Here is a 26922-nt window from a genome sequence, read left to right on the forward strand (position 1 = left end):
AAAATAGTCATTCTCAGACTTGGGCTCTGGAGCAAAATATGACCCCTAGCCTCTGAGCTGCTCCAGCCACTTCCCATTCTGCCTTTCCAGGGTTGAACCTGGAAGAACCTAGAGTAGACCCTTTCTGTGACAGCCCCTTGCCCTAGGAAGGCCTGAAGCAGGCCAGTCCAATCACTTCATTTTACAGGGGGCAGGCTGAGGCCCAGGCCTATCTGGTGCCCACAAGATACATTCACCCTGCTCACCTGGCATTCAGAATCCTTCACAAAAAGAACCACCCACATTTCCTGCTCCACCCACAGCCTATCCTCCTCCTTTTCCCAGATTACTGGTCTTTGATCACACTCTTCCTCTGCCACAAATGCTCTTTCATGCCTTTCTCCCTCTTCTATGTGGGGTGAATTTTAAAAATTAGCTGGGCATGTGGTGTGTGCCTGTAGTCCAAGCCTCTTGGGAGGCTGAGATGGGAGGACTGCTTGAGCCAGGAGTTTGAGGCCACACAGAGTTGTGATCATGCGACTGCACTGCAGCCTGTGGGACACAGCAAGACCCTGTCTCCAAAAAAAAAAAAAAAAAAAAAAAAAAAAAAAACAGGGCCGGCCGAGCTCTGTTGCTCACACCTGTAATCCCAGCACTCTGGGAGGCCAAGGCGGGCAGATCACAAGGTCAGGAGGTCGAGACCATCCTGGCTAATATGGTGAAACCCCGTCTCTACTAAAAAATACAAAAAACTAGCCGGGCGAGGTGGCGGGCGCCTGTAGTCCCAGCTACTCGGGAGGCTGAGGCAGGAGAATGGCGTAAACCCGGGAGGCGGAGCTTGCAGTGAGCTGAGATCCGGTCACTGCACTCCAGCCTGGGCGACAGAGCAAGACTCCGTCTCAAAAAAATAAAAATAAAATAATAATAATAAAATTTAAAAAATACAAAAAATTAGCCGGGTGTAAGTGGCGGGCCCCTGTAGTCCCAGCTACTTGGGAGGCTGAGGCAGGAGAATGGCGTGAACCTGGGAAGCGGAGCTTGCAGTGAGCCGATATTGCGCCACTGCACTCCAGCACTCCAGCCTGGGTGACAGAGCAAGACTCCACCTCAAAAAAAAAAAAAAAAAAAAAAAAGGTGACAGTTTATACGCCACTTCCCTAAGAAGTCTTCCAGAGCTTCCCCCATCCTAGTGGCAGCAAAGTGGAGGGAAAAGTCTTCAACATCAGGCAGAATTCCACTTTAGTCTGAATGCCTTTACTAGCCCAGGGCGCCTTCACCTCCCGGAGCTTCAGCTTCCTCTGTCAAATCAGAATGTAGCTATCCTACACAGCGGTCACCTGGCAGGAGTGGGAGCCCTACGTCTGACATGCAACAGGTGCTCAGCAAATGCTGGGGCCCTCATCACAGGATGTTTACTCTTTCCTCGGCTGTAGCTGTAAACTTCCCCAGCACTGTACCAGACTGCCCTTTGATCTCTAGATCACCCCCACTCCCTTGCAGAGAGGAAGACAAAGAGGCAGGCGGGTATGTCTGGAGGTGGACCCAGGCACTAAGGGCTTGAGGGGGCAGGACCCACATATTCCTTCCATACGGCCAAGGGCTAGTGAGGGCATGTGCCAGATAGTAAATCTAAGCATGGAGGAACTCACCGGTACCATTCCTCCTAGCCTACAGGAGGGCAGGGAGAAAGGAGGGTGTTAGCACAAACCAGGCCGTTCATTGGAGCTGGTGACTGCCATTCAGGTAGGCCCTGAAAATCAGAGGTGGCCTAGGTGTGCCCTGCATGAAGGGGAGGTCCCAAGGGACGCGCGAATTTTTAAGTATTCAGAATTGGCCTTAGAGGGCGCCTGACCCTCGTTCTGGATAATAACATGGCATCTCTCCCGGGTAGAGAAGGCCTAGGACCTTGAACTATGTCCTCCAAAGTGAGCTCTGCTTGCCTCTCCTGCTGTGTAGCCTTGACAAGTCATTTTCTTCTGTGCCTTGATTTTCTTGTTTCTTTTCTTGAGGTGGAATATTGCTCTGTCGCCTGGGCTGGGGTGCAGTGGCACAGTCTCGGCTCACTGCAACTTCTGCCTCCAGGCTCAAGCGATTCTACTGCCTCAGCCTCCCAAGTAGCTGGGATTACAGTTGCACGCCACCTGTCCAGCTAATTTTTGTATTTTTAGTAGAGATGGAGTTTTGCCATGTTGGCCAGGCTGGTCTTGAACTCCTGACCTTGGGTGATCCACCTGCCTTGGCATCCCAAAGTGCTGGGATTACAGGCGTGAGCCACCGCACCCGGCCGGTGCCTTGGTTTTCTGATGTGTAAAATGGGACCACTTCTCAGGGGTGTGGGGATGAAATGAAATGACACATGGAAAAGACTCTCAATGTGGAGACTGGGCCTTTCCTTAGATGGGGGCCGGGGGTGTCACAGAGGACCTGAACCAGGGCTCTTCTGGGGCAACAGGCTGAAACTACCTCCCCAGAATTCCACATTATAGTGGTTAAAAGCAGAGTCTGGACTCAGAAGGTGCTGTGTATGAATCACAGCTTTACTACTTACCAACTGTTGTCCTCATCTGTAAAATGGGACAGTAGTCATGGTCTCATGTTCTTGTTATGGGCATTTTATGCCTGGTACATGGCAAGTACAAAATAAATGATTTGTTACTGTTTTTATTTGACAGGACTCCAGACCCCATCCTCCTAACTCCACCCACTTTGGTCTCCATGGAGATCTGAGGGCGGTTTTAGGGCCTGTGGCACTGAAGATGGAATAGCTTTCCCTTGTGGGTCTGACCTCCTGGGTCCCCTGGCTGATTCCTTGTTTGGTCTTGGACATATCAGCTTTCTCTGGGCCTCAATTTCCCATATTTGCTGAATGACAGCCTGGACTCCATATTCCCTGTTTAGGACTCCAGCGCTCCTAAAGGCAGACTCTCAGGGCTTGGAAGGTAGAAGCATACTACAAGAAGGCAATGTCTGTTCAAAGGTGTGTGGGCTGGGGGAGGCGTGCTGTGTGATTGATCCTGCTCCACCTGAGATGGACCCGGCACTCCAACACAGGGCCAAGGTGCTGCCAGTCACTCAGTCCCTGCTCTGAGGTGGCTCAAACCAGGTGTCCAGAAAGCAGCCTAGGGACGGCGGCCAAGCTTAAACACTGACGCGAGAAAGGGGTGGAGTCGGGGGAGGGGACGTGGTCTCAGGAACAAAGAGGAGGGCGGAGAGGGGCTGTCCTGAAGGCTCTGAGACTCCTACGACCCCAGGAAACTTACCTCGGCTCGGGGCGCCCTCCCCGACTTGGCGCAGAGCCTGCGTCCCCCTGCCGATGCCCACCCGACTCGCTAAAGCCACCGAGGCAGACGACCCCAAGACTACAATCTCCAACCTCCCTGGCCCGCGAGGGGGCGTGGCCATCAAATTGAATTTTCCCAATGGCGCACGAGAGTGGGAGGTACCCGATCGAGAATTGGCTGGCGCGTCCGGGCGGGGCGGGGCCAGCCGGGAGGCTGGCGCGGCTGGACGGGCAGCTCTCCACAGAATCCAGGGGACGGTTGCTGAGCGGGCCTGGGACACCGGCTCGCGGCGCCTCCCGCCTGCGCGTGTCTAATCCATCTGTCTGGTCCCGAAAGAGCTAAGCCGAGCCTGCGCCGGACGGGTGGGCTGGACTGAAAGGTGGGTGTGCGGACCGCGGGGGGGATCCTGATGCTGCCCCAACGTGTCCGGGGGTGGAACCCGGATGTCTAGCCAGGAGTTCTGGAATGTCCAGACCTAGGAGCCCCCACCCATACGAGAACTCTAAGCCATGAGATAAAGTTCTGAGACTGTTGGGGGAAGACGCCCGCGGATTCCTAAGGGACCCCACGCCCCACAGGGGCGCTAGTCTGTGGCGGCAGAAACCCTGGGGAAGCTGCCACAGAACCCTGAGGCCCCTCACAACGTCCCGCGACCCCAGACTGTGTGACAGGGAGCCATGGGATTGGAGAAGGGCAGCGACAGGGATCTTCTTATAGTCCCGTGGGACTATAAGATTAGGCATTGGGGGACACCTGCCCCTTAGAAGAAAAGGCATGGGGGGAATCAGAATGTCCGCAGAACCTAAGGCTGGTGACCACTGTACAGTCTTGAAGAGGTTTAAGGCAGACAGAGTAACTAGGTAAGAGGCAAGAATCCTAACAGGCAGAGATTGGGAGGTTGACACCTGTGAGCCTACCAGGATGGGAGGAGGAGCAAGCAGTGACTTCAACAGGCAGGGACCCACACACCCCAACTGTGTGGAGCTGTAACCGTCACCCCCTACCCATGCACCGGATGGGGTGACTTCCCAAGTGACTGTTCTGAAGAGAGGGAAGGGATGATTGAAAGATGAATCAACAGGAGACAGGGGGGCAGTCCTGGGGCCATACATTAGTCAATCACCATACATTAACTAAGCATCCAGTGTGCCAGACTAGGGCCCCTCAAAGTCCAGACATTAGTTGGGGCTACAGGAGGAAGGAGAGATATACGCTGGGAGGCTGGGCCAGGATTTAGGGGTCCATTTTGATAGGAAGCACTGGGGCGAAATGGGGCTCTTGCCTCTGTCACTGAGAGTGTTCCGGGCCCTTGAGGGCACTTTGGAAGGGAGCTTCGGAAGCCGGAGATGACGAAGATTTTGATTACATCCTTCTCTGCCCTCTAAGTCTTTGGCTTCCTCCTTGCTTAGTGACAAATCCTTGGCCCTCTTCAATCCTCTCAGTTTGCCTGAAATCCAGAGGTTGGGCAGGTCAGCTTCTGAAAGCCCTTCCAGGTGGGGAATTGAATTCTGTGTGAATTGGCAGGAGGTGCTGGGTGCCTGGACACCTGGCTTCAGGAGGTCTGGACAGCAGAGCTGGCTCCAAGAATTGGAAGACACAGTGTACCTTCCTATACTTGGGGGAATGACAGTGGTGGTGGCAGCAAGAACTATGGGTTCAGCCCACAGCCAGAGGCTGAGCCTGGAGAGTGGGTGGGGGCGGGGTAGGCCCTGGGGATGGGTGGGTGGGGCAGGAAACTGGAGACTGGAGTGCACCCCCTGGTGGTAAGCACAGCTTGGGTGGGCCTTGCCGGCCTCTGGCTTCTCAATCCAGGTCCCTGCCCTCCCTATTTGAGGTTTAGACAGGATGAGAGTCCATCCCAGGCCACACAGCAGATTGGTGGCCAAGCTGGCAGGGCTGGAACCAAAGACCCCCTACCCTGGGTTTGCTGAGTTTTCCAGCAAACCACCCTAGGGCAGAGGGCAACTTCCAGCCAGGAGCCACATTACAGGATGGGACAGTAATGGACGCTCCTAGGTTGGAGAGGGAAGTAAGGCACAGAGCCTAAGGGTCTGTGGTTTCTAGAAGCCCCAGCACGCCTGATTCATGTCTGTCCCCTGCAGAATCCTCTGAGCTGGTGACAGGTGCCACAGGCACTGGGGATCTCACCAGAAAGGAACCAACGGAGCTAGGGGCCAGTGAGATGGCAGACGAGGCCTTAGCTGGGCTGGATGAGGGAGCCCTTCGGAAGCTGGTAAGTGGCCCCATCACCCACTGTGGGGACAGGAAAGCCAAGCCAGAGAGGCAGGGTCAATCCAGGATACCTCTCAGCTAACAGGAAGAAGTGATGGGGGAAAGGTCAGGAGGAGGGGGACACGGGAACAGAGGTAGGCCAGTTCCATGTGGCTGATGCAGAGGCCCTTGTGGCATGTGCCTGTCCATGCCAGGTGCTGAAGCCTAGTCCCTCCCAGCCCTCCATGGCCACCACCTGTTTAAACAGTAACTGCTGTGGACTCCCATGTGCAGCCACAGGTGTGGGGAGGCTGGATATGCCTCTCCAGAGCAATAGCTGGGGCAGTGCCCACCCCTGGAAGCTGGCCTAGTGATAATGGTAGCAGCAATGATTAATAATCCCAAGGCCTGGCAGGGGGCAGGCTGGGTACTGGGTATATATACCATGTCACAGAATAATTACAGCAGCTCTGAAAGCCAGGGCACTGCAACTCAAGAGAGTTGAAATCACCTGCTCAAGGACCCCCATCTAAGAAGGAGCTGTGCCAAAATCCCAGCCCCATAGTGGGCCACGGGGGACCAGAGTCCTGGGAAAGTCAAGGCTGGACGAGGCCATAAGAGAGAGACAGGCTTTGTGGGCCCTTATGGATTCTGTGGCTTCTCATCTCATTTTTCTACTCCTGAGTCTCAGTTCCTCTGCCTGTAAAATGGAGGGAGGGAGGGAGATGTGTGTGCACCCAAGCTCTAGGTCCTAGAGTTGGCATGGGGACAGAATGAGGCATGGACCCAGATCTCAGGTAGAAGAAAGATGAGCCCACTCCATCCCCTTTCTTGTTCCTCTGAGAGCCCTGTCTATCCCCATGCACAGAGAGGCTGTAGGGCAACCCGGTGGGGCAGGGCTCCTCCCCCAACCCCCAAGACCAGGCAGCCTGACCTGGAGGAGGGGCCAGAGGAGCTCCATCTCCCCAGTCCCTGAACCTTGTCCATGGGGGTAAATTAAAGATTTACCTTACCTAGAAGACAAGTGACCCACCCCCCTCTCATGCCTTCCCCTGCAGGCAGAGGCTGGAACCAGATAGCATAGCCCAGCCACTGGGCAGTGCCCAGCTGCTGCCATAACCTCCCCAAGGCACTCCTGCCTGTATGTTCTCAGACCAGTGCAGTAGACTCTCTGGGTGTCTGCCTCTCCACTATCACCGCAGGATGTGTGCAGCCTGGAGGGGATGGGGTTGGGTTTCCAAAGGTGCCCACCAGTCAGCTCCACCTCCCCTCAGGAAGGCCAAGTCCCATTGGGGGTTACAGAGTCTGCGCAGCCCAAAAAGACGGAATGATGCTGGGCCAGGTTCCCGCGCATCCTCATCTCAAGGTGTCCACAGGCAGGCTCAGAGTTCTTCAGCCGCCACCTCCCTCTCTCATGCGAGGCTCGGGCGGCGCTGAGAAAAGTTTCGGAGAAGAAGCTGGAGCAGTGGCTGAAGTCAGTCCACCCACGCCCCAATTTCTGGGAAAGAACAGATGAGAACCTGCCCCGGTCTCAGGCTTGGTGCCGCTCGAAGTCTTTCCGACCCCGGGAGCGGCTCCTCCAGCACCCGGTGCCCGCCATTACTGCGCCCCGCGCGCCGGCCCGGCCCCCGCTGGCCTCGTGGCAAGAACGGGGGCGTCCCGAACCGGGCTCCTCCCCGCGGGGCCGGGCCTTATAAGGAAAAACTGGGACCGCTCCGCCCGCCCTGCGCCCCGCGTCTGGCCGATTTGGGGATACCGGCAGTCGCTTCCGGCCCCGGCTCCCGCACATTCTTGAGGACTGGGCGGGGAATGGGCGGAATGCAGGCGCCTGGGGACTTGCGTGCTCCTCCACCACCCGCCGGGACGCCCTCCCCTCGGTCCCGAGTTCGAGTTCGACCTCCGTCACTCAGCTGGGTGTCCTGGGGACCTTGGTTTCTTCCCTTTAGGTCGGGACACTGAAGCAGGCGGTAGCAGGGGTCTTCATATCTGGTTCCCCCTTCGGCGCCTAGCGCGAGGCCGGGTGGGCTAGGCGGGGGCGGCACCCTGCGAGGGAGGGCGGTCGCAGAGCCTGCGGGCCTTCAGCGCCCCCTGGCGAGGCCTCGCTCCACCGCCGGCGGAACCCCCATGGGCAACTGGGGGAGCTGGGATTGGGAGAAACCCTGGAGAGTCCCCTGTGTTGTGCTGTTGGGGAGACTGAGGCCCAGCGAGACCTCAGGGCCTGCCAGGCTTTCCAGCAGCTAGGGCAGAGAGTACACGGAGAGCCGGCCCCCCAGGGGGAGGAAGCACCCTCTTTCCTCCCGGGAGAATTTCACTGGGCAGTTTCGGAAACCGCCCCATCCCCTTCCCCTTCCCCCTCAGTAGACAATGGCGCTTTGTACTTCCTTCCCTCCCTCCCACAGCTCCCTCCTTACACAGCGGTGGGGCCTGGGAGGGTGGAACAGAGGAGACACTGTGGTCCAACCTTTCCCTCCAGGCCCAAAGGTAAGGGTCGTGCCAGAGGGTGACCAGTGGAATGAGGTTGTCAGTCCCCAGCCTTGCCCACCCACTTTGGGGGATCAGAGGGAGGCTCCCATTTTCCAGATGGGGACACTGAAGCTCCAGGGGTTGTGTTGTAGAGGTGGCCAAGTTCCTACATCAGACTTTTGTCAGGGACAAGGACCCTATCTCAGAGCGCAGAACACTGAGAATGGGGACCTAGGAGACAAAAGGCTAGCCCTTGTCCCTCTGGGCGTCTTTACCCTCTGTACAGAAGGGGCTGGACTCTCTGTCCCCTCCAGCCCCCAGTCTCCAAATGTACCACAGGAGGCTCTAGGCCTGAGACACAGCCAGGACCGGGGGCTGGGGAGTGGGCCTCATTCCCCCTGCCTCTGCTATAAGGTCTCCTTAGGCCTCAGAGCATCTCTAGTCCAGGCTAGAGGGGTCTCCAACACAGTGCCAGGATCCCTGAGGTCCCCACCATGACAAACAGACCCCAATAGCAGAGCTATCCTCAGTCTAGTGCAGGCCCTGGAGTCAGAGAGACCTGGGTTCAAATCCTGGCTCAGGTCGTTTGACCATGAGCAAATCACATCTCCCTGGACCTCAATCTCCTCATCTGTCAAATGGGAATAACACAGTATCTAGGGTTTTTGTGGGTTTAGGACAAGTAGGGGGCTCAGCACAGAGTTCAACTCACAGGCTCTCCATAAATGTTACTGATGCCTCGGGATATGCTGCCCTTCCCATTTGCCCTCTCGTCTCTCTCCCTCCCCCCGACTGACTAGAACCAAGTATGGGGGTGATGCTTATTGCAACTCCAGCTATGTACAGGAGAACCCAAGTCACTGTTCCTAACCCCACCCACTGGCAAATGAGAAAACCAAGACGCAGAGTGTTTAAGGGTTATGCTCCTGATCACCCAGCCAAGCTGGAACCAACTGGGGGCTCTGGCCTGAGTTTCGGGGGGCCTTCTCATAATTCCTCAGGAATGTGGAGCCTGGAGGGCTCTTCCCCCAAGACTCTCCCTGCTTTCTTCAGACTAGGACAAGCTGGCTCATGGCTGAGTTGGGCCAGCCCACACTCCCTGCTGAAAACGATCTCCATTCCATCCCCACCCTTGCCACCTGGCCTTCCCACTAAGCAGAAAGGAATGATGGGAGGGTGCTAAAAAGGGAGATGATAGAGGGTTCTTTGACCCTACCCCTGAATGATTTGGGGGGTGGGGACAGAGGAAATCACCCCGCCTTCACTGGCTCCCGTCTGGTTATCAGACCCACATTGGAGGCTTATCTCTGCCACTATCTTCCAGGGGAACCCTGGGCCAGTCCTCTCTCCCTTGAGCCACGGAGGATCTGTAGGGGGTGGCTCTACATGGTGGAGGTGTGGGAGAGGCAACAGGATTGGCTGACTCACTCCAGAGAAGGTGTTCTTTCCTGAACCTGGTTAGACCAGTGACCCCCAATTTCCTGGGAACTGAGGGACTAAAAACCTGGCAGGAGCACCTGTCACCCAGGGATGCCCTCTCTAAGGCCCTGGGGTGGCCCCTAGTGCCAGCCACCTTATATGTCTGGGGAATTGGTCCTTCCACTCTGCGCCCTGGCTCCTTTGATGGTGGCTAGGGCCAGGCCAGTGCAGTGGGGACAATAGCCCTCAGCCAGGCAGGACTCCTGAGCACCTGCCCTCAGTTTCCCCATCTGTGGATGAAGCAGTCAACCCCCAGGTGGGCTGTGGTGTTTGGTCACTAGACCATGGGAGCCTCCCTTGCTCAGAGGGTAGACTTCAGCTCTCACCTTTCCCTTTAGGGACCCTGTTAGTGGCTCATAGGGTGGCCTTCCTCCTCCTCCTCCTGCAGTAGCTCCCTGGCTTTTGGGGATCTGGGCTCTGAGGGGCAGGAATCGAGTTGTAGGAAGGAGTGCCTGGCTTGGCATCTGGCACAGGTGGGCAGTTTCTGGCTGTCCACTCAGTCGTGTGCTCTGTGAACCACAATGCAAAGTGGGCTCCCCAAGAGCCCTGAAACAGTGGGCTGGGTCTACCCCCGAGACCCTGCGTGGGCAGGCAGGCACGTGAAGAGCTTGGGACAGAGGGAGTGGACACAGGCCACATATTGTGCCCCAGGCAGAGCCTGTGGGCAGCTGGTGCCAGCCCTCCGCCCCTGGCAGCCAAAATGACTTGCCCCTCGCCCCCGCTGCAGCTGGAGGTCACAGCAGATCTGGCAGAGCGGCGGCGCATCCGCTCAGCCATCCGGGAACTGCAGCGGCAGGAGCTGGAGCGCGAGGAGGAGGCCCTGGCATCCAAGCGTTTCCGTGCTGAGCGGCAGGACAACAAGGAGAACTGGCTGCAGTGAGTAGCGGAGGGTGGAACATGCGGGTGAGAGGGTGAGTGTGCGCCCCAGCTCAGCTCATGTGTGCAGGCAGGTGTGAGCACAAGTGTATCTGTGGACTGCATGTGCCAGTGGCAGTACGTCCACACACGCTTCTGGAAAAACAGGGATGTTTGTGGGCATGGAGCATGTACTGATTGTGGCGTCGCGGCCTTGCTGGTGTAGACGGCACGTCTGAGTGCGTGGTATTAGTGCCCATGTCCATGGGCATATGTGTATCAGTGTGCAGTTAGGGTGTGCACAGCCACATGCCCTTCTGCCAAGGTTCTGGGTACTCTGTTCTGGCTCCTACCCTTAGCCCACATCCTCCACGACCTGGCCATGGCAGTGGTGGTCACAGTCATGATGTCTCTGCAGCTCTCAGCAGCGGGAAGCTGAGCAGCGGGCTGCCCTGGCACGGCTGGCAGGGCAGCTGGAGTCCATGAACGATGTAGAGGAATTGACTGCACTGGTGAGGCCCAGGCTGGGGCAGGGGATGGGGGCAGGGCAGGTGAAGACCTGGATTCCACAGCCCAACACCCGCAGCCTGCCTGTCACCCACAGTTGCGAAGCGCTGGTGAGTATGAGGAGCGCAAGCTGATCCGAGCTGCCATCCGCCGCGTACGGGCTCAGGAGATTGAGGGTATGTGGCCTGTCCCGGCCCCACCCCTGCCCTGCTGTCTGCTGTCCACAGCACCTCCCCACTACTCACCTGACACTTGCTCCTTCCCTTCCAGCTGTCACCTTGGCTGGGAGGTTGTGCAGTGTGCGTCCCAACAGTGGCTTAAGAGAGGACAGCAAGGGGCGAGTGGCACACAGGCTGGAACAGTGTGAGGTAAGGAGGGTGGGAGGGTGGCCCAGTGTCCTGTGCCCATGGATGCCAGTAGCACAGAGCACCTGTGTGTCTTTGCTAGGCTGGTATTTGACTGTAAGGGGCCCACCCCTGCCATCCAGCCTCTATTCAGCAGCCAGAGGGATCTCCCAGAAATGCAAATCCGGCCCTGGCACCTCCCCTGCTTCAACCCATCCCAGGGCTGCCCCTCACCCTCAACACAGCCCACATCTTTACCTTGGCTTATGGGGCCTGCATGTCAGACCCCAGCTGTCTCACAGTTCACTCTCTGTTCTCCAGAGAGTGTGGGTGAGAGGTCAGGCCATGCAGGTTCCCTAAGTGACCAGCAGAGGCCGCTGGGTCCACAGTCCTGGCAGGACCCCACTCCCACTCCAGATGAACCCGGCTGAGGCCAGGGGTCAGGAACCTCCACTCCAGGGATCTATTAAGGCTCTCGTCCCCAATAGGTCTCCTACCGTACCCACCCACTGACATCAGGACCTGGTTCTCTCTGAACCCGTTTGGCTAGGTAGTGCCAAGAGATCGGGAAGTGGCGATCAGGGACTGCCCTTAGCATGTCATTGCCAGTGCTTGCGCAGGTTTGCCTATAGGAAGCCATGCCCCACCACTCTGCTTTGCATGCCCTTCCCTGGGCACTTGCCAGCCTGGCCCTCAGTAGTGGGGTTGGCACTCGAGGCCTAGGGAGCCTTGGTTATATCCTATGGGTCCCTTACAGGTGCCAGAGCGAGAGGAACAGGAACAGCAGACAGAGGTCTCAAAGCCAACTCCCACCCCTGAAGGCACCAGCCAGGACGTGACCACAGTGACACTCCTGCTGCGAGCCCCACCTGGGAGCACATCCAGCTCACCTGCCTCACCCAGCAGTTCACCCACTGCTGCCTCTCCTGAGCCTCCATTGGAGCCTGCCGAGGCCCAGTGCCTTACAGCCGAGGTTCCAGGCACCCCAGAGCCACCCCCCAGCCCACCCAAGACCACCAGCCCTGAGCCTCAGGAGTCTCCAACGCTCGCCAGCACTGAGGGCCAGGTGGTCAACAAGGTGAGTCTGGGTGAGGGGCAGGGATGCCAGGCAAGTGAGCAGGTCTGGGAGTCATGCCTTGCTCATGCTGTGTTCTTCTCCCTTGCAGCTTCTGTCTGGCCCCAAAGAGACCCCTGCTGCCCAGAGCCCCACCAGAGGCCCCTCTGACACCAAGAGAGCAGGTGAGGGTCCCAGCAGGGGTAGTCACAGGCGTCTGCCTTCCCCTCCCCCAGCCTCCCTTTCTCTGCCTAGAGAATGGGCTCTTGTGCCTGGCAGCTCCAGCTTCCTCAGGTCCAGGCAGTCCCTGATACTGCACCCCACCCCGAAGTGTCCCCGCCCCTAACTAGGCCCACGTCCCCCTCCACCCCCATGGTTAGAGGCCTCCCCTGCAGCCTTGAAAGGCAACGGGCCTCAGGCACATTCTTCTCCCCAATAAGGGAGTCCACCCATCTCCCAGCTGGAGCTGTGGGCAGCACTGGCCAGGGGGGCTGTCCCCGCTCCCCATCTGCAGGAAGGATCTGGGCATCCTTCCTCCAACCTAAGCCTCGCCCAGCCCCCAGGAGTGTTCCAAGTCATCCTAGGGTCAGTGTGGGAGGGGAAAAGGTGCCTGTAGGAGAGACGCCGCCGAGTGGGGATGCCGGAGTGTGGGAGATCCAGGAGGGGATGGAGAGGTGGGGTGGGGGTTGAGTATAGGAAAGGGTGGGAGGCTAGGGAGGTGTAGAGGAGAGGATTATGAGAGTTGGACCCCCACTATCCCCTGTCGTTTCTCTTTCCCCACATGGCCATCACCCGCTCCCCAACCTGCCAGACGTGGCTGGACCCCGACCCTGCCAACGCTCCCTGTCGGTGCTCAGCCCCCACCAGCCAGCCCAGAACCGAGGTACTACTTATTCTCACCCTGCCTAGGACCTGGGCAGACCCTGTCCCACCCAGTCGCTGACAGCCCTCCTGTTCCTTCTAGAGTCCACCCCCCTTGCCAGCAGACCTTCCTCGTTCCAGCGGGCTGGCTCTGTGCGGGACCGTGTCCACAAGTTCACATCTGATTCTCCTATGGCTGCTAGGCTCCAGGATGGCACACCCCGGGCTGCCCTAAGTCCCCTGACCCCCGCAAGGCTCGTGGGCCCCTCTCTCACCAGTACCACCCCTGCCTCCTCCTCCAGCGGCTCCTCCTCTCGGGGCCCCAGTGATACCTCCTCCCGGTTCAGCAAGGAGCAACGAGGAGTAGCCCAGCCCCTGGCCCAGCTTCGAAGCTGCTCTCAGGAGGAGGGCCCCAGGGGGCGGGGCTTGGCTCCCAGGCCCCTTGAAAACGGAGCAGGGGGGCCTGTGGCACATTCAGAGGAGCCTGGTGCCCCACTGCCCGTGGCCGTCAGCACTGCCGAGCCAGGGGGCAGTATGAAGACTACATTCACCATCGAGATCAAGGACGGCCGTGGCCAGGCCTCCACAGGCCGGGTGCTGCTGCCCACAGGCAACCAGAGGGCAGGTAGGCCCCCCAACTGCCTCCCCAATGGGGATGAGTGCCTGCAACCGCACTTCTGCATACAGGACAGGTGCTGCGGCCAGAGCTCAGGGTGTCTCCAAAGGGTGTGCTGGGAGCGAGGGCACTATCAACCTTGTCTGGCACTGCCCTCACTCCACCTGATCCTCCTGACAGCTGCCTTTCTCCCCACTCAGAACTGACACTGGGGCTGCGGGCGCCCCCGACCCTACTCAGCACCAGTAGTGGGAGCAAGAGCACCATCACTCGTGTCAACAGCCCTGGGACCCTGGCTCGACTGGGCAGTGTCACTCATGTCACCAGCTTCAGCCATGCCCCCCCCAGTAGCCGAGGAGGCTGCAGCGTCAAGGTGAGCCCCTCTTCACCCCACCAGTCTCACCATCCGTCAGCCTCACATACACTGCTTCAGGGTGTAGGGCTAGTAGGGTTCCTCTGCTCCTCCCCTACTGCACACACAGAGAAACCAAGGCCCAGAGAGGGAAGGTGGCTGCTCACAGACCACAGCCAGTCGGTGGCAGAGCTAAGGCCAGACCCTAGTGTATCAGCCCCTAAGTGTGTCAGAAGCTTACTCTATACTGGTGTTAAACTTCCTGGATGCTGATCTCTGATCCTTAGTCCGAAATTGGTTGGTTCATTCCTGGTGAACAGATGGGGAAACTGAGGCTCAGAGGGTGGTGAGGGCTTGCTCCCCTCTTCCTGTGGCAGCCCCAGTGCCCCTGCGCCCACCCACACTGGACATCAGCCCCGAGGTATAGAGCAGCTCATCTGCTCATCCAAGATCAGCCTGGCCCATTAGGAGATTGGAGATTAGCGATTAGCATCTGCGTCAACCCCCCTGTGGGGGTTGGGCAGAAGCTGGAACAGACAGGCAGAGGGGCGCCAATCAGGTGAGGCAGCAGCCTAGCAGGTGCCTTGGGAACTGAATACCCAGCACGCTTCCATTATTAATTCCCAAGCCCAGGATCCACTAGCTGGGAGCTCAGCCGGGGAAGGGATCCCCAAGTGGGCCACCCGGCTGCCCAGGTAATGCCCTCTGTGCTGAACCAGGGACTGAATGGGACTTTGGTGAGGTGAGATGGCTAGGGCCAGCTTTGGGCCTTCTCATGGGAGATGGAGAGAGTGAGGGAAAGAAAGCGCACTTCCTTTCCAAAAAAGCAGGATCCAGCTGCCTTCTGACAAGGGATTGTGTAGGGTGGAATAGGGGAACCAGCTGAGGCCCTTGAGGTGGATGGGAGGTGCTACAGTGAGACCTGGGTCTGACACCACTAACTTGCCTCAGTTTACTCATCTGGAACCAAAGAGGACAGGTGATGTGCTATAACGTGCTTGCTCAAAGCCTGTGGTTGGATGTGAGCACCATGGGCAGGCCAGAGGGCTTTTATGTCAGACCAAGACACTTTTTGTAGCAGATCACTCAAAGTCCTGCCTCCCTGTGCCTCCATTTCCCCCATCTGTTCCAGCTGTCTAAAACAGCTGGAGTTAGGGTAAAGGGTAAAGGAGCGCAGGCTCTGGAGTCCAGCAGACTGATTCTCACAGCTAATGTACATGATGGCTCAGGTCCATTACCTGTTCCCTGCCTCAGTTTCCCCACCTGTGAGGCATGGGGCCCTGATCTCAGTGATCTTCAGAACCCATGCAGTCTTACTGTGCCGCAGGCCTATGATTTCTGCAGGGCTAGAGCCAGGCCTGGCGATCTGCCTGCTTGGGCATGCCCCCCTCCCCCACTGCCCCTTCCACGGAGGAGCCCAGAATAGGTTTCTATTTGGGCTGCAGCTCCAGCTGGCTGGTGGCGGGCTGGGAGGCAGGGGCGGGGCAGGCCCGCGCTGCCCTTGCCTTTGCCCTCGGACCAGCTGCAAAGACTCAGACACTGTCAGCCAGAAGCAGCAGCCCCTGCCACTGCCCCACCATTACCCCCCATAGCGTCCCCACCAGCACCATGCCGGGGGTACCAGGGCCTGGGCCTGAACTGGCCTCAGCCCTTGAGGAGCAGTTTGGCCGGGCACTGGAGGAGCTGCGGGCGGTGGCTGAGGCAGGCCGGGCGGCAGTGACCCAGGCAGCCGAGGTAGCTGTAGCCACTGTGGAGCCAGTGGCCCAGGCAGCTGAAGAGCTGCGGGCAGAGAGAGCAGCACTGAGCCGGCGGCTGGATGCACTGAGCAGGCAGGTGGAGGTGCTGAGCCTGCGGCTGGGGGTCCCACTTGTGTCCGGCCTCGAGCCTGAGCTGGAGCCCAGCGAGCTGCTCCTGGCCGCCGCCGACCCCGAGGCCCTCTTCCAGGCTGCTGAGGATGCTGGGACCCCTGTGGCCCACCCACCTGCCTTCAGCACCCGCCGCCGCTCCTCCACCGGCACCACCCGCAGCACTAGTCTCGTAAGTCCCTCTGGGATGGCGGGGGGGTGGGTGTTGAGCCAGGCTCTGCCTCCGCTGTGACTTTAGATATGTCACCACCTTCTCTGAGCCTCAGTTTACCTATCTTTACAGGGGACTGGGGCACTAGTGCTGTAAGACTAGGGCAAGAGGGTGCCAGGTTCCAGCCCTGAGGCACACGTGGCAGCTGCCCTGGCAGCCCCTGGCATGACCCAGGCCCCACCCCCCAGCTCCCTGCCGCCCTGCACCCTGGCTAGACCAAGCCTCCCTGAAACAGCTGCCACCTCAGCTCTCCTTACCCTTATAGCAGACAGAGAGGCCCTGCCAGGAGAGGAAGGGCCATAATAGTTGGCCTGGGGCCTTGTCTTCAAGGGGCTAGGGAGATGCCCTGGGAGGGCTGCAGGGCTGGAGACTCCTTAGAGGATGGTTTCCAGCAGGGGTGAGGCATGGGGAGGTGGTACAGAGGAGAGCTTCATAGAGGTCTTGGCTCAGGGCAGCCCCAGTCAGACACCTGGTCAGCAGCCTACGGGCCCTGGGCCAACCCCCTTGGCAAGGTGGCAGGCAGATGGGGGGCAACGTGTGCTGCCTGGGCACTGGCCCAGGAGGACCCAGGCCTCGGGAACTGGCAGCACAGAGCAGAGCCTGCCTGGGAGGGGGCTGGGAACAAAGCAGCAAAATGAACTGAGGTTCAGGAGTTAGGCTACTTTCAGCTCAGATCCCAGGCTGCGTCACACTTAGAGACTGTGGGCAAGTTAGTTAGCTGCGCTGAGCCTCAGTTTTCCCTTCTGTGTGTGTGTGTGTATGTGTGTGTTTTGTTTTGTTTTGTTTTTTCTGGTCTTGTTTTGTTTGCGACAAGGTCTTACTCTGTTGCCCAGGCTGCAGTGCAGCTGCGTGATCATAGCTCTTTGTAGCCTCTAACTCCTGGGCTCAAGTGATCCTCCTACCTCAGCTTTCTGAGTAGCTGGGACTATGGGTGCACACCACCATGCATAGCTAATTTTTTATTTTTGTTTTTGTAGAGATGTGGTCTCGCTATGTTACCCAGGTTGGTCTCAAACTGCTGGCAACAAATGGTCCCTCCCTCCTCGGCCTCCCAAACTGTTGAGATTACAGGCATGAGTCACTGCGCCCAGCCTTCCCTTCTGTTAAATAGGGACAGTAAAATCCCTAGTGCTTGTACAACGTTACTATGGACTGGAAATCATCATTATTATTACTATACATTGTATTAATACAATTCTGGGTACATGGGAAGCCCTACAACAAGGCTGTCAGTGCCTCTTCCCTGACTGACACTGACATGGCCATCTTTGGGCAAGCAGGCTGGCAGGCTAGCGGTGATTTCCAAGGCATGCCAGCAACCCTAGGATCTGCTCCCCTATCCATTGGGGACATGGATGCCCCTGCCCCTGCTTAAAGTCCATGCCCTCTCTCCACCCTGCAGATGGAACCAGAGCCAGCAGAGCCTCCCTCTGCAGCAGTGGAAGCAGCCAATGGGGCCGAGCAGACCCGAGTGAACAAAGCACTAGAGGGGCGGAGCCCTCTAAGCGCTGAGGAGCTGATGACTATTGAGGATGAAGGAGTGTTGGACAAGATGGTATGGCCAGATCTGGTGGGCTGGGGGTTGGCAGAGGCCAACAGGCACCAGGTAGCCAATGATGGGCTCTATATGCAGCTGGATCAGAGCACGGACTTTGAAGAGCGGAAGCTCATCCGGGCTGCACTTCGTGAGCTCCGACAAAGGAAGAGAGGTAGAGAGCCAATTGCCCTACCCTAGATCCAGCTGCCCCATTCCCCAGCTGCTCCCCTCATACTCTGGGGTCCATTTGTGGATACCCCAGCTTAATAACTGCCCTACCCAGCTTCTCCTTCTCTAGATCCAGCAGTTCCCTTGGTTATTCCCCGCTGGATCCAGCTGTTCCCTTCCCTAGCTCCTCTCTCCCGCTGGTGACCCCAGTTATTCTTCCCAACCAGCTTCTCTTCTTCCTAGACCCAGACACTCCCTCCCGCAGCTACTCTCTCCTTGGATCCAGTTACCTCTCAAAGTACTGTCAATGACTCCTTCCCTGAATCCAGATACTCCTTCTCCCTGCTGCTCCTCTCTCCCTGAAGTCCATTGATGGCCATCTTAGCCTCTGCCCCATCCGGCTTCCCTTTTCCTGGACACAGCTACTTCCTCCCCCAGATAGTTCTTCCATGGACACATCTGTTCATTCTCTTAGATTCTGGGTTCAATTGCTTCTCCTCTCAAATACTCTCAATTACTCTTTCTCTGAATCTAGCTGCTTCTGCCAGGGCCCACTGATGGCCACTCCAGTCTCTATCTCTACCCACCTACTTCTGTTTTAAGCCCAGTTAACCCCCTTCACTAGCTTCTCTCCCAACTACTCTTCCCCTGGATCAGATTGCTTCTCAGCTCCCATCAATTGCTCCCTTCCTGGATCTAAATATTCCTGCCTCTCCAGCTGCTCTTCTCCAACCAAAGACCCACTGATGGCCCACTCAGCTACTTCCTCATTCAGCTTCTCCTTTCTTGGACTCAGCTACCCCCTCACTAGATCTAGATACCTCTCCTGACTTAGCTACTCATTTCTATAGAAACTCCCTTCTTGGATCCATACCCCTTTGAGTTTAGCTATTCCGTATTCTCTAGTTTCTGCCTGAGTCCATCAGCCCCTTCCCACACTCAATTCCCTGTCAAGTTATGGGTGTCCCCTCACCCCAGCTATTCCTAGAGAGGCCCTTGTTACCTGTGTCATTCATGTTTCTAACAAGCCACCCTCCACCCCATCTTGTGTGCCCCATGCACCTGTGCATCTATGCTGTGTGGGCGTTGGTGGCCCTTTTGTGCTTGCATGGGGCATCACCTGCCCAGACCAGCGGGACAAGGAGCGGGAACGGCGGCTGCAGGAGGCACGGGGCCGGCCAGGGGAGGGCCGCGGCAACACAGCCACTGAGACCACCACGAGGCACAGCCAGCGGGCAGCTGATGGCTCTGCTGTCAGCACTGTTACCAAGACTGAGCGGCTCGTCCATTCCAGTAAGGGGCCACATAGGGCCCAGGGCTCAGGGTGGGAACACATCCTCCCCCAGCCCCCTATGCCTTTCACATCCTTCTCATCCCCTGCCCCTGCAGATGATGGCACACGGACGGCCCGCACCACCACAGTGGAGTCAAGTTTCGTGAGGCGCTCGGAGAGTAAGGCCACCTGGCGTCGCCCTGTGCCTGCCTGCCTGCCTGTCTGCCCACCTCCTCCGGCTCTTCCTTGAACTCTCTCTCCGTGTCTTCAACTGTGCCGTCACTTTCTTTTCTCTGTCTGTGGCTATCACCATCCCTCCATACAGCCTCCCATCCCATCTCCCGATGTCCAGCCCCACCCCTCACCTGGTGCCCCTTCCCCTTTTCTGCAGATGGCAGTGGCAGCACCATGATGCAAACCAAGACCTTCTCCTCTTCCTCCTCATCCAAGAAAATGGGCAGGTGAGCACCAGCACCCAACCCCTGACCATAGAGGAGTCAGTGCCACAGGGAACCTAACTGCAAACCCATTTTACAGAGGGGTGGGCTGGGCACAGTGGCTCTTGCCTGTAATCCCAGCACTTTGGAAGGCTGAGACAGGCGGATCACTTGAGGTCAGGAGTTCGAGACCAGCCTGGCCAATATGGTGAAACCCCATCTCTACTAAAATTACAAAAATTAGCCAGGCATGGTGGCAGGCACCTGTAATCCCAACTACTGGGGAGACTGAGGCACAAGAATCACTTGAATCCGGGAGGCGGAGGTTGCAGTGAGCCGAGACCACTCCACTACACTCCAGACTGGGCAACAGAGCGAGACTCAGTCTCAAAAATAAATAAATAAATAAATAAATAAATAAATAAATAAATAAATAAAATAGAGAGGTAGACTGGGATGCTGGGAGGTAACAGGTCTATAGCCAGGAAGGGGCAAAGTGAGAGTTAAGGATCCTGCTCTTTTTGAGATCTCATTTTATTCTCAACCACACCACAGGAGAGGTGGATGTTCAGGGAGGCCAGTGAGTTGCTTAGGGGTTCACATCTCTGAGTGGCCACAATAGCATTGAAGCCTTAGAGAGGCCTACCTACTACACTGAGCTGCCTGGTGGCACTGCCACTTGCCAGTATCTGCAAACCATGTCCCAGGTCACAGAGCACCTTTATACCTTAGCCCCATGAGGAAGGAGGGCACCCGCATGTAACAGAGGCTGTTGGGGCTGGCAGAAAGCAGGAACAGGATCAGAGTCCAGGATGGGAACCAAAGGGGTCCAGGGACTCTGAGTCAGAGAGACCTTGTTCAAGTTCTAGTTCCAGCGATCATGTCCTCTGAAATCTTAGGCAAGTTACTGCCAGGGGTCTCAGTTTCCTCACCTTTAGTGGAATTGGTAAGGCCCCTCCCTGCTCTTGTGAAGTTTAAAATGGCACACAGGAAAGGATCAACAGAGATGAATTATTATTATGTTAGTCGTCATTTTTATTAGCGGATAGTGCCCAGAAGCTGAACTCACCTGTAACTTGAGGGTACAACGAGCCTTCTCAGAGAACTGCTCATGGGTGGGGGAGGGGGAGGGGGAGGCGGAAACCCGTTGAAAACCTTGCTGTCATTTGAGCCTCAGTGAACTCTAAAATGGGTGTGATGAGGACGCCTCCCTCCCTGGCAGGCGTTTGTGGCAGTGGAGATACTAGTGTGCCACAAGACACCCTCTCCTCCTCGCGAGTGGTGGCCCAGACTGGGGAGCAGCCCTCTTCTCCCTGCCTAACATGCGCCTCCCCAACCCCAGCATCTTCGACCGCGAGGACCAGACCAGCCCACGGGCCGGCAGCCTGGCGGCGCTCGAGAAACGCCAGGCCGAGAAGAAGAAAGAGCTGATGAAGGCGCAGAGTCTGCCCAAGACCTCAGCCTCCCAGGCGCGCAAGGCCATGATTGAGAAGTTGGAGAAGGAGGGCGCGGCCGGGTGAGCTGCAGAAGTGGGCTGGGCAGTGGGGGGCGGGGATTGATAGGCAGTGGGGGGCGGGGCTTCATAGTTGGCCGGGCAGCGGCGGGAAGAACGCGCGGCTGGATCTGTGGTGCAAAGGCCCGAAGGTCACGGAAGGCGGGACCTGGGATCCACTGGGTGGGCCTACCGAGGCACGCCCCTTATAGTCTTGTGACCTGGTCCTGACACCGCCCCTACAGCAGCCCTGGCGGACCCCGCGCAGCCGTGCAGCGATCCACCAGCTTCGGGGTCCCCAACGCCAACAGCATCAAGCAGATGCTGCTGGACTGGTGCCGAGCCAAGACTCGCGGCTACGAGGTGAGCCCCGGGAGGCCAGGGGTCCTAGAGGCCTCCCCAGACTCCAGCTCAGCACCCCCCTCTTAGCAGAGCTCCTTTTATTCCCCAGAACACTTCCCGCCACTGTGTGGCCTCATAGGGAACATGGAAAGGCTCTTGGGGTGAGGAAACTGAGGCTCAAAGAGGACACAAGACAAGCCCTGGATTCCAGCATCAGTGATGAAGTAACAGGGCCTCTTGAGTGGTGGGCAGGGTTCAAGGCTGGATCCCACTCTTGGAGTCCCCTTCTTGTTGCTCTGTAGGAGGCCCTGAGTCAATTTCTCTAAAGGAGGGAAGGAGTGATGAGGCATGACCATGGCCTTAGCTGCGTGGCGCTGGGCCTCTCAGTAGCTCTGTCCCTCGAAATCACAAATATGGGAGTTGACAGACTGACTTGGAGGAGGCTCGTGTTCCCACTATTCACTCATTGTGCAAGCTACAGGGCCTCTCTGTGCCCAGTGCCCTAGGTCTGAAATACCAGAATGCTGAGGGGTAGACAGCAGCGGGGAGTTGCCCACAGGGTCCTGACCCGTCCTCTTACGGCTTATAGCATGTCGACATCCAGAACTTCTCCTCCAGCTGGAGTGATGGGATGGCCTTCTGTGCCCTGGTGCACAACTTCTTCCCTGAGGCCTTCGACTATGGGCAGCTTAGCCCTCAGAACCGACGCCAGAACTTCGAGGTGGCCTTCTCATCTGCAGAGTAAGTGTGGGCCCTGGCCCTGCTAATATTGTTGCACATCTGGGGCTGGACATCGGGACCAGGCCCAGTTGCCCTGAGAACCCCTGGAGCAGGCTGGCCACTTGGTCAGTCAGCAGCTGAGACCCCCTTCCCCAGAGAGTCCCCGTCCTTCTCCATCCCCGCCCACCCGCTGCTGAGCGTGCCAGGTGCCCGCCGGAACGAAGGAGCCACAGGCCGGCCTACCAGCCCGGGCCAAGGCCCACCAGGTGGCCCTGTCCATATCCCCTCCATCCTCCCTCTGCCCCCTTCTCCCTCTCTCTCCCTTTCTCTGTCCTGCTCTCCTCCCACTATCACCAGAGCTTCCTGCTCCCACGGGATCCCGGCTGGAGATTCCAAAAGGAGGCTCCTGGCCCGGGCACCGTGCCCGCCCAGCCTATATAGTGCTGCCAGAAGCTTATATAGGACCTCAGCAAGCCCTCCACTTTGGAATCGTTGCCCCGTCTGCTCACCTCACCCTCAGCACCCTTCTCCATCTGTCTTCCCTTCTCTCCCCTTTTCTTTCTGGTTTCCCTCAAATTTCTTCCTCTTCCTTCTTCTCCTCCTCCTCCCACCACCTCCTCTCACGCCTCCCTCACCCCCTCTCCCCGGGGCACAGCCCTCCTCTCCAACCTTGGTGCCAACGCCATTTACCCCACCCCGCGTTCCCGCTTGCCCCTAGAGTTCTCTGCACCTGTGACTGGTTTGGCCCCCACCCCTGTCTGCATTGCACACCATTAGTGATGGGTAGTGAGCGGCACGTCCACAGTGGGGAGGCGGCATGCGGGGGGCTGGCAGACTGCAGCACTGGAATCGTAATTGAACTCATGTCTCTGTGTGTGTGTGTATGTGTGTGTGTCTGTTTCCTCCCCTCTCTCTTCTCTGCCTCTTCCCTCTCTTCCCCACCTGGGGCCCTGGCCTCCTGCCCCCATCCCCCACCCCTTCCCGGCCCCCTACCCTCCCCAGGACCCATGCGGACTGCCCGCAGCTCCTGGATACAGAGGACATGGTGCGGCTTCGAGAGCCTGACTGGAAGTGCGTGTACACGTACATCCAGGAGTTCTACCGCTGTCTGGTCCAGAAGGGGCTGGTAAAAACCAAAAAGTCCTAACCCCTGCTCGGGACCCCACGGTGAGAAACGCCGCCTCTCCCACCTGCCCCATTTCACCAGAATCTGCTCAGCAAGACACAGAGAGGGTCCAGGGAGGCGGGTGCGAGAAGTAAGGGGGGCATTTAGTCAAGCCAGACATAGCCCTGTCTTCTGGCAGTTCAGGGCCCAGCAGGCGAGACCATTCTAAATGGGCGGTGATGACCCAGGTGAGCAGCACTGTGATGGGGGAAGCCCAGGGGAGGTGGCTGACCCAGGCTGCAGGTCTGGGCCCCCCATCTGAAAGAAGTGCAAACTAAGCTGGGATCTGAACAAGTTCACACTAAAGGAGGGAGAGGGAGTTCCAGGCAGAGGGATCAGCCTAGGCTTAGCAGGGCAAGAGAGCTGGAGAGCGCAGCACACCAGGAAGGGAAGAAACTTGAGTCTGGATATGTGGGAGGAGGAGGGGGCCACAGTTAGAAGTTTGACCTTCAGGCTGAGCACAGTGGCTCATGCCTGTAATCCCAGCACTTTGGGAGGCCAAGGCAGGCAGATCACGAGGTCAGGAGTTCGAGACCAGCCTGGCCAACATGATGAAACCACATCTCTAGTAAAAATACAAAAATTAGCCAGGCGTGGTGGCGCACGCATGTAATCCCAGCTACTCAGGAAGCTGAGGCAGGAGAATCACTTGAACCCAGAAGGCAGAGGTTGCAATGAGCCTAAATCGTGCCACTGTACTCCAGCCTGGGTGACAGAGCGAGACTCTGTCTCAAAAAAAAAAAAAAAAAAAAAAAAAAAATTTGACCTTCCTCCTGAGGACAACAGGAGTTATAAAAGGTTTCCAGAGGAGGGATGGATGTAGCATTCTAGGACCTTCCTTGGATGAGGCTTGGATGAGAGATGGGATGGACTAGATGGCAGGAATAGCTTAAGAGTGAGAGAGACAGGCTTCCCAATAGATCTGGTTTGGAGAGGGAGAGGGAAGGTCAAGAAGTCTGCCAGGCTCCTATGTGGGCACTGGGGAGTTGGTGGTGCCCTACTCCAAAGTGGGGAGCTCAGGAGCAGGACCAGTTCAACAGGAAGATGTTTCTGGCTGGGGGTTCTGGATCCTAAGCCAGCTGTGGCATTTTCTCTGTGGTCACCTCACCTCAGTACCAAAGTAGAGAATTCAGATCCTGAACTAACTACCCCATTACAGACAAGGAGCTCAGAGAGAGAGATGGGCTAAGACTGTCCTGGGGGTGGGAGGGAGAGGGAAGATGGTTAGTTCAGAGGTGGGGCCAGAAACTGGGACTCCAGACTCCCCACTTAGTAGCTGTTTTCCTTGCCCCATCACTGCGTTCCCGCCCATTTTGTAGAGAGGATTGAAAATAGAGGCCCAGAAGGAGCAAGGGGATTGGCTGAAGGAATGTGAGTCAGTGACAGGTAGGGGCACACTCAGATGCCCCTCGGGAGCCATTATGGGGGGCAGTCCACAAGTGCACACACACACTCAGAGAAGGAGCGCAGATGAGGGGAGGATGGGCTTGGTGCTATCTCCAGATCATATATGGACTTAGGAGCTGCTGCCCAACAAGCCAGCTTGGAGGGAGAGGGGCCCAGCCCAGCCCTGATCCAGTTGGAAAGTGTGACTCAGCCGTGCTGTTGCTCAAGTTGCCTGGTGTTTGGCCTGTCACTGGGGCAGCCTGAGCCCTGAGCCCTGAGCCGTGAGCCCCAGTGTAAACAATGGCTTTATAAGGTCTCCAGGGAAGGGATTAGGGGTGGGAGGGAGCACCAGGTTAGAGAAGGAGGTCAGGATCCCCGGGACAATAGCCACAGCTGGAAGAAGCTTCAGAGAGAGGCTGCCTCTGCATCATGGTACAGCTTGGGAAACAAGCCCAGTATGGGATAGGGATGACCCCAGGGGCACGTAGCACATCAGCAGCAGACCCAGAACCCTCTCACTCATCCTAAATTCTTGTAAGGTCTCAAATGAGATAAGGAATAACTGTCCTGTTCTAAAGAGGGGGAAACTGAGTCATAGAAAAGGGCCTTACTAGCACCCACAACTGGTTAGGGATAGAGTCTGGACTAAAACAGAGGTATTCTGCCTCCCAGGTTTCTTCTTGGAAGGAGTCCAGGTGAGTTGGGAGTAGGCCCAGCCCTACCACAGTTCTGAGTTTGTCCATAAGGGCACAAGATGGGAAGTGGTCCTGGGTTCTCAGGTGTCTTGAGAATAAGGAGGAATTCTTGCCATTATGCCTTCCCTGCCATAGGAAACTCATTCCACAACATTGAATGCTTGCTATATGCCAGGTGTGGTAGATAGGAGAGAGCAAACAGGGATCAAGACAGAAGAGGTCTTGCTCTGGGGGTTGAGGGACAGGGGAAAAGGAGCCAAAGAGCAGACTCCAGCTTCAGAGCTCTGGGGGCTGTCAGTTGCTTAATAGGTACAACCCACTCACTCCAGAGTGGGGAAAAGGCTTTGCCAACACCCAGAACTAGGGGCCTGGGTCCCATGCGGCCTAACCTGCACTTACTAAACCGTGGGGCTTGAAACAAGTCGCTCCTCTGCTCTGTCACTCAGTTTCCTTATCTGTGAAGGGCAACTAGCATTCTGAAGGATGGCCAGAAGGGTGGTCCCACCCCTGAGCATGGTGTAGATGGTCTGCTGGTATTGTCTGGGATCCTCATCTGCCTCCCCTGCTCTACCCAAGGCAGGTGATAAGGGTTAGAGAACCCCTCTGCTGCCCACACATTCCCTGGCCTCCACCTCCAGCAGCAGGGTTATCCCTACACCCCGTCAAAGAACAGGGGTCTGGGCCTCTCAACAGGAAGTACCGGGTCAGGCAGCTAGCAGACAATCATTGGGGGACCACAGGCTAACTAGAGTGAGAAATGTCCACAGAGAAAGGTTGGCCACTGATGAAGCCCATTTGGGTGCAAAGGTCCAGCTGAGAGGCTTCTACCAACTGAAGTGTGCCAGTGAGGGTGAGCAGAAGGTGGTCTCCAGGGAGAGCACGGACAGGGTTTGGAACCAGCTTCTCCCCAGGGTTGGAGGAAACAGACCCAGGACCTGCCTGACTGGGATGGGGCTCTCTTCTGCCATCTCCGCCTCCACCTGCCTAGCTCTGCTCCCCCGCCCCATCTACCTCCAGGCTTGGGTAGATGAAGCCAAGGGCTTCCTGCCTTCCTGGAAGGCTTTTCCCTGTCTGGAGTTTATGAAAGACCAGCAGGCAATGCGGCAATAAACAAGACCTTGGGGTAGAGGGGCGCCACAGGAGGCGGGGCCGGCGCTGACATCCACCCCCGTACCCCATCCCTGCAGGATGCTAGTGGACTGTGTGCCCCTGGTGGAGGTGGAGGACATGATGATCATGGGCAAGAAGCCTGACCCCAAGTGTGTCTTCACCTATGTGCAGTCGCTCTACAACCACCTGCGGCGCCATGAACTGCGCCTGCGCGGCAAGAATGTCTAGCCTCCCTGCCGGCGTGGCCAGCCAGTGGCAAGCTGCCGCCCCCACCCTCTGGGCACCGTCCCCTCCCTGTGCGCCCGCCCACCGCTGCCCTGTCTGTCGCGACACCCTCCCCCCACATACACACGCAGCGTTTTGATAAATTATTGGTTTTCAACGATTCTGACTCCTCCCTGCGTCTCCTGGGGGTGGAGAGGGGGTTTGAATCGAAGGCGGCTCTGCAAGGTCTCCAACTCCAGCAGCCAGGCACTTGGGAATGCGAGGTCCCGCTGGGGTCCTCAGAGGTTCTTCTTC

General features: G+C 57.5%; 1 protein-coding gene across 5 annotated transcripts; it reads left to right on the forward strand.

The window, feature by feature from the left end:
* Positions 1-3478: 3478 nt before the first annotated feature.
* SMTN (smoothelin) lies at positions 3479-26788 on the forward strand. 5 transcript variants are annotated; one of them, XM_010360663.2, is made up of 21 exons: positions 3479-3639; positions 5363-5493; positions 10141-10289; positions 10687-10780; positions 10873-10951; positions 11046-11143; positions 11877-12197; positions 12286-12358; positions 12985-13056; positions 13138-13659; positions 13851-14023; positions 17481-17633; positions 17712-17787; positions 18912-19076; positions 19173-19235; positions 19448-19517; positions 20836-21009; positions 21231-21348; positions 21917-22068; positions 23050-23214; positions 26481-26788. In XM_010360663.2, exons 2-20 carry the CDS (start codon positions 5443-5445, stop codon positions 23192-23194), a joined length of 2748 nt encoding a protein of 915 aa, XP_010358965.1. In that variant the 5' UTR covers positions 3479-3639; positions 5363-5442; the 3' UTR covers positions 23195-23214; positions 26481-26788. The 5 variants fall into 5 exon arrangements, with proteins under 5 accessions (XP_010358965.1, XP_010358963.1, XP_010358967.1 ...); XM_010360666.2 differs by lacking the exon at positions 23050-23214 and adding an exon at positions 15947-16039 and having other exon boundaries at positions 3631-3639; XM_010360661.2 differs by lacking the exon at positions 23050-23214.
* Positions 26789-26922: the final 134 nt, after the last annotated feature.

The sequence above is a fragment of the Rhinopithecus roxellana genome, chromosome 13 (assembly GCF_007565055.1).
Source record: "Rhinopithecus roxellana isolate Shanxi Qingling chromosome 13, ASM756505v1, whole genome shotgun sequence".
NCBI lineage: Eukaryota > Metazoa > Chordata > Mammalia > Primates > Cercopithecidae > Rhinopithecus > Rhinopithecus roxellana.

What these genes read in the sequence shown, in the direction of transcription:
- SMTN (XM_010360666.2), top strand. Translation starts at nt 5,443, where the DNA reads ATGGCAGACGAGGCCTTAGCTGGGCTGGATGAGGGAGCCCTTCGGAAG. An exon ending in ACGGGCTCAGGAGATTGAGG is followed by an intron (nt 10,952 to 11,045) that starts GTATGTGGCCTG and finishes CTTCCCTTCCAG; the next exon opens with CTGTCACCTTGGCTGGGAGG. An exon ending in CCAAGACTCGCGGCTACGAG is followed by an intron (nt 21,349 to 21,916) that starts GTGAGCCCCGGG and finishes TACGGCTTATAG; the next exon opens with CATGTCGACATCCAGAACTT.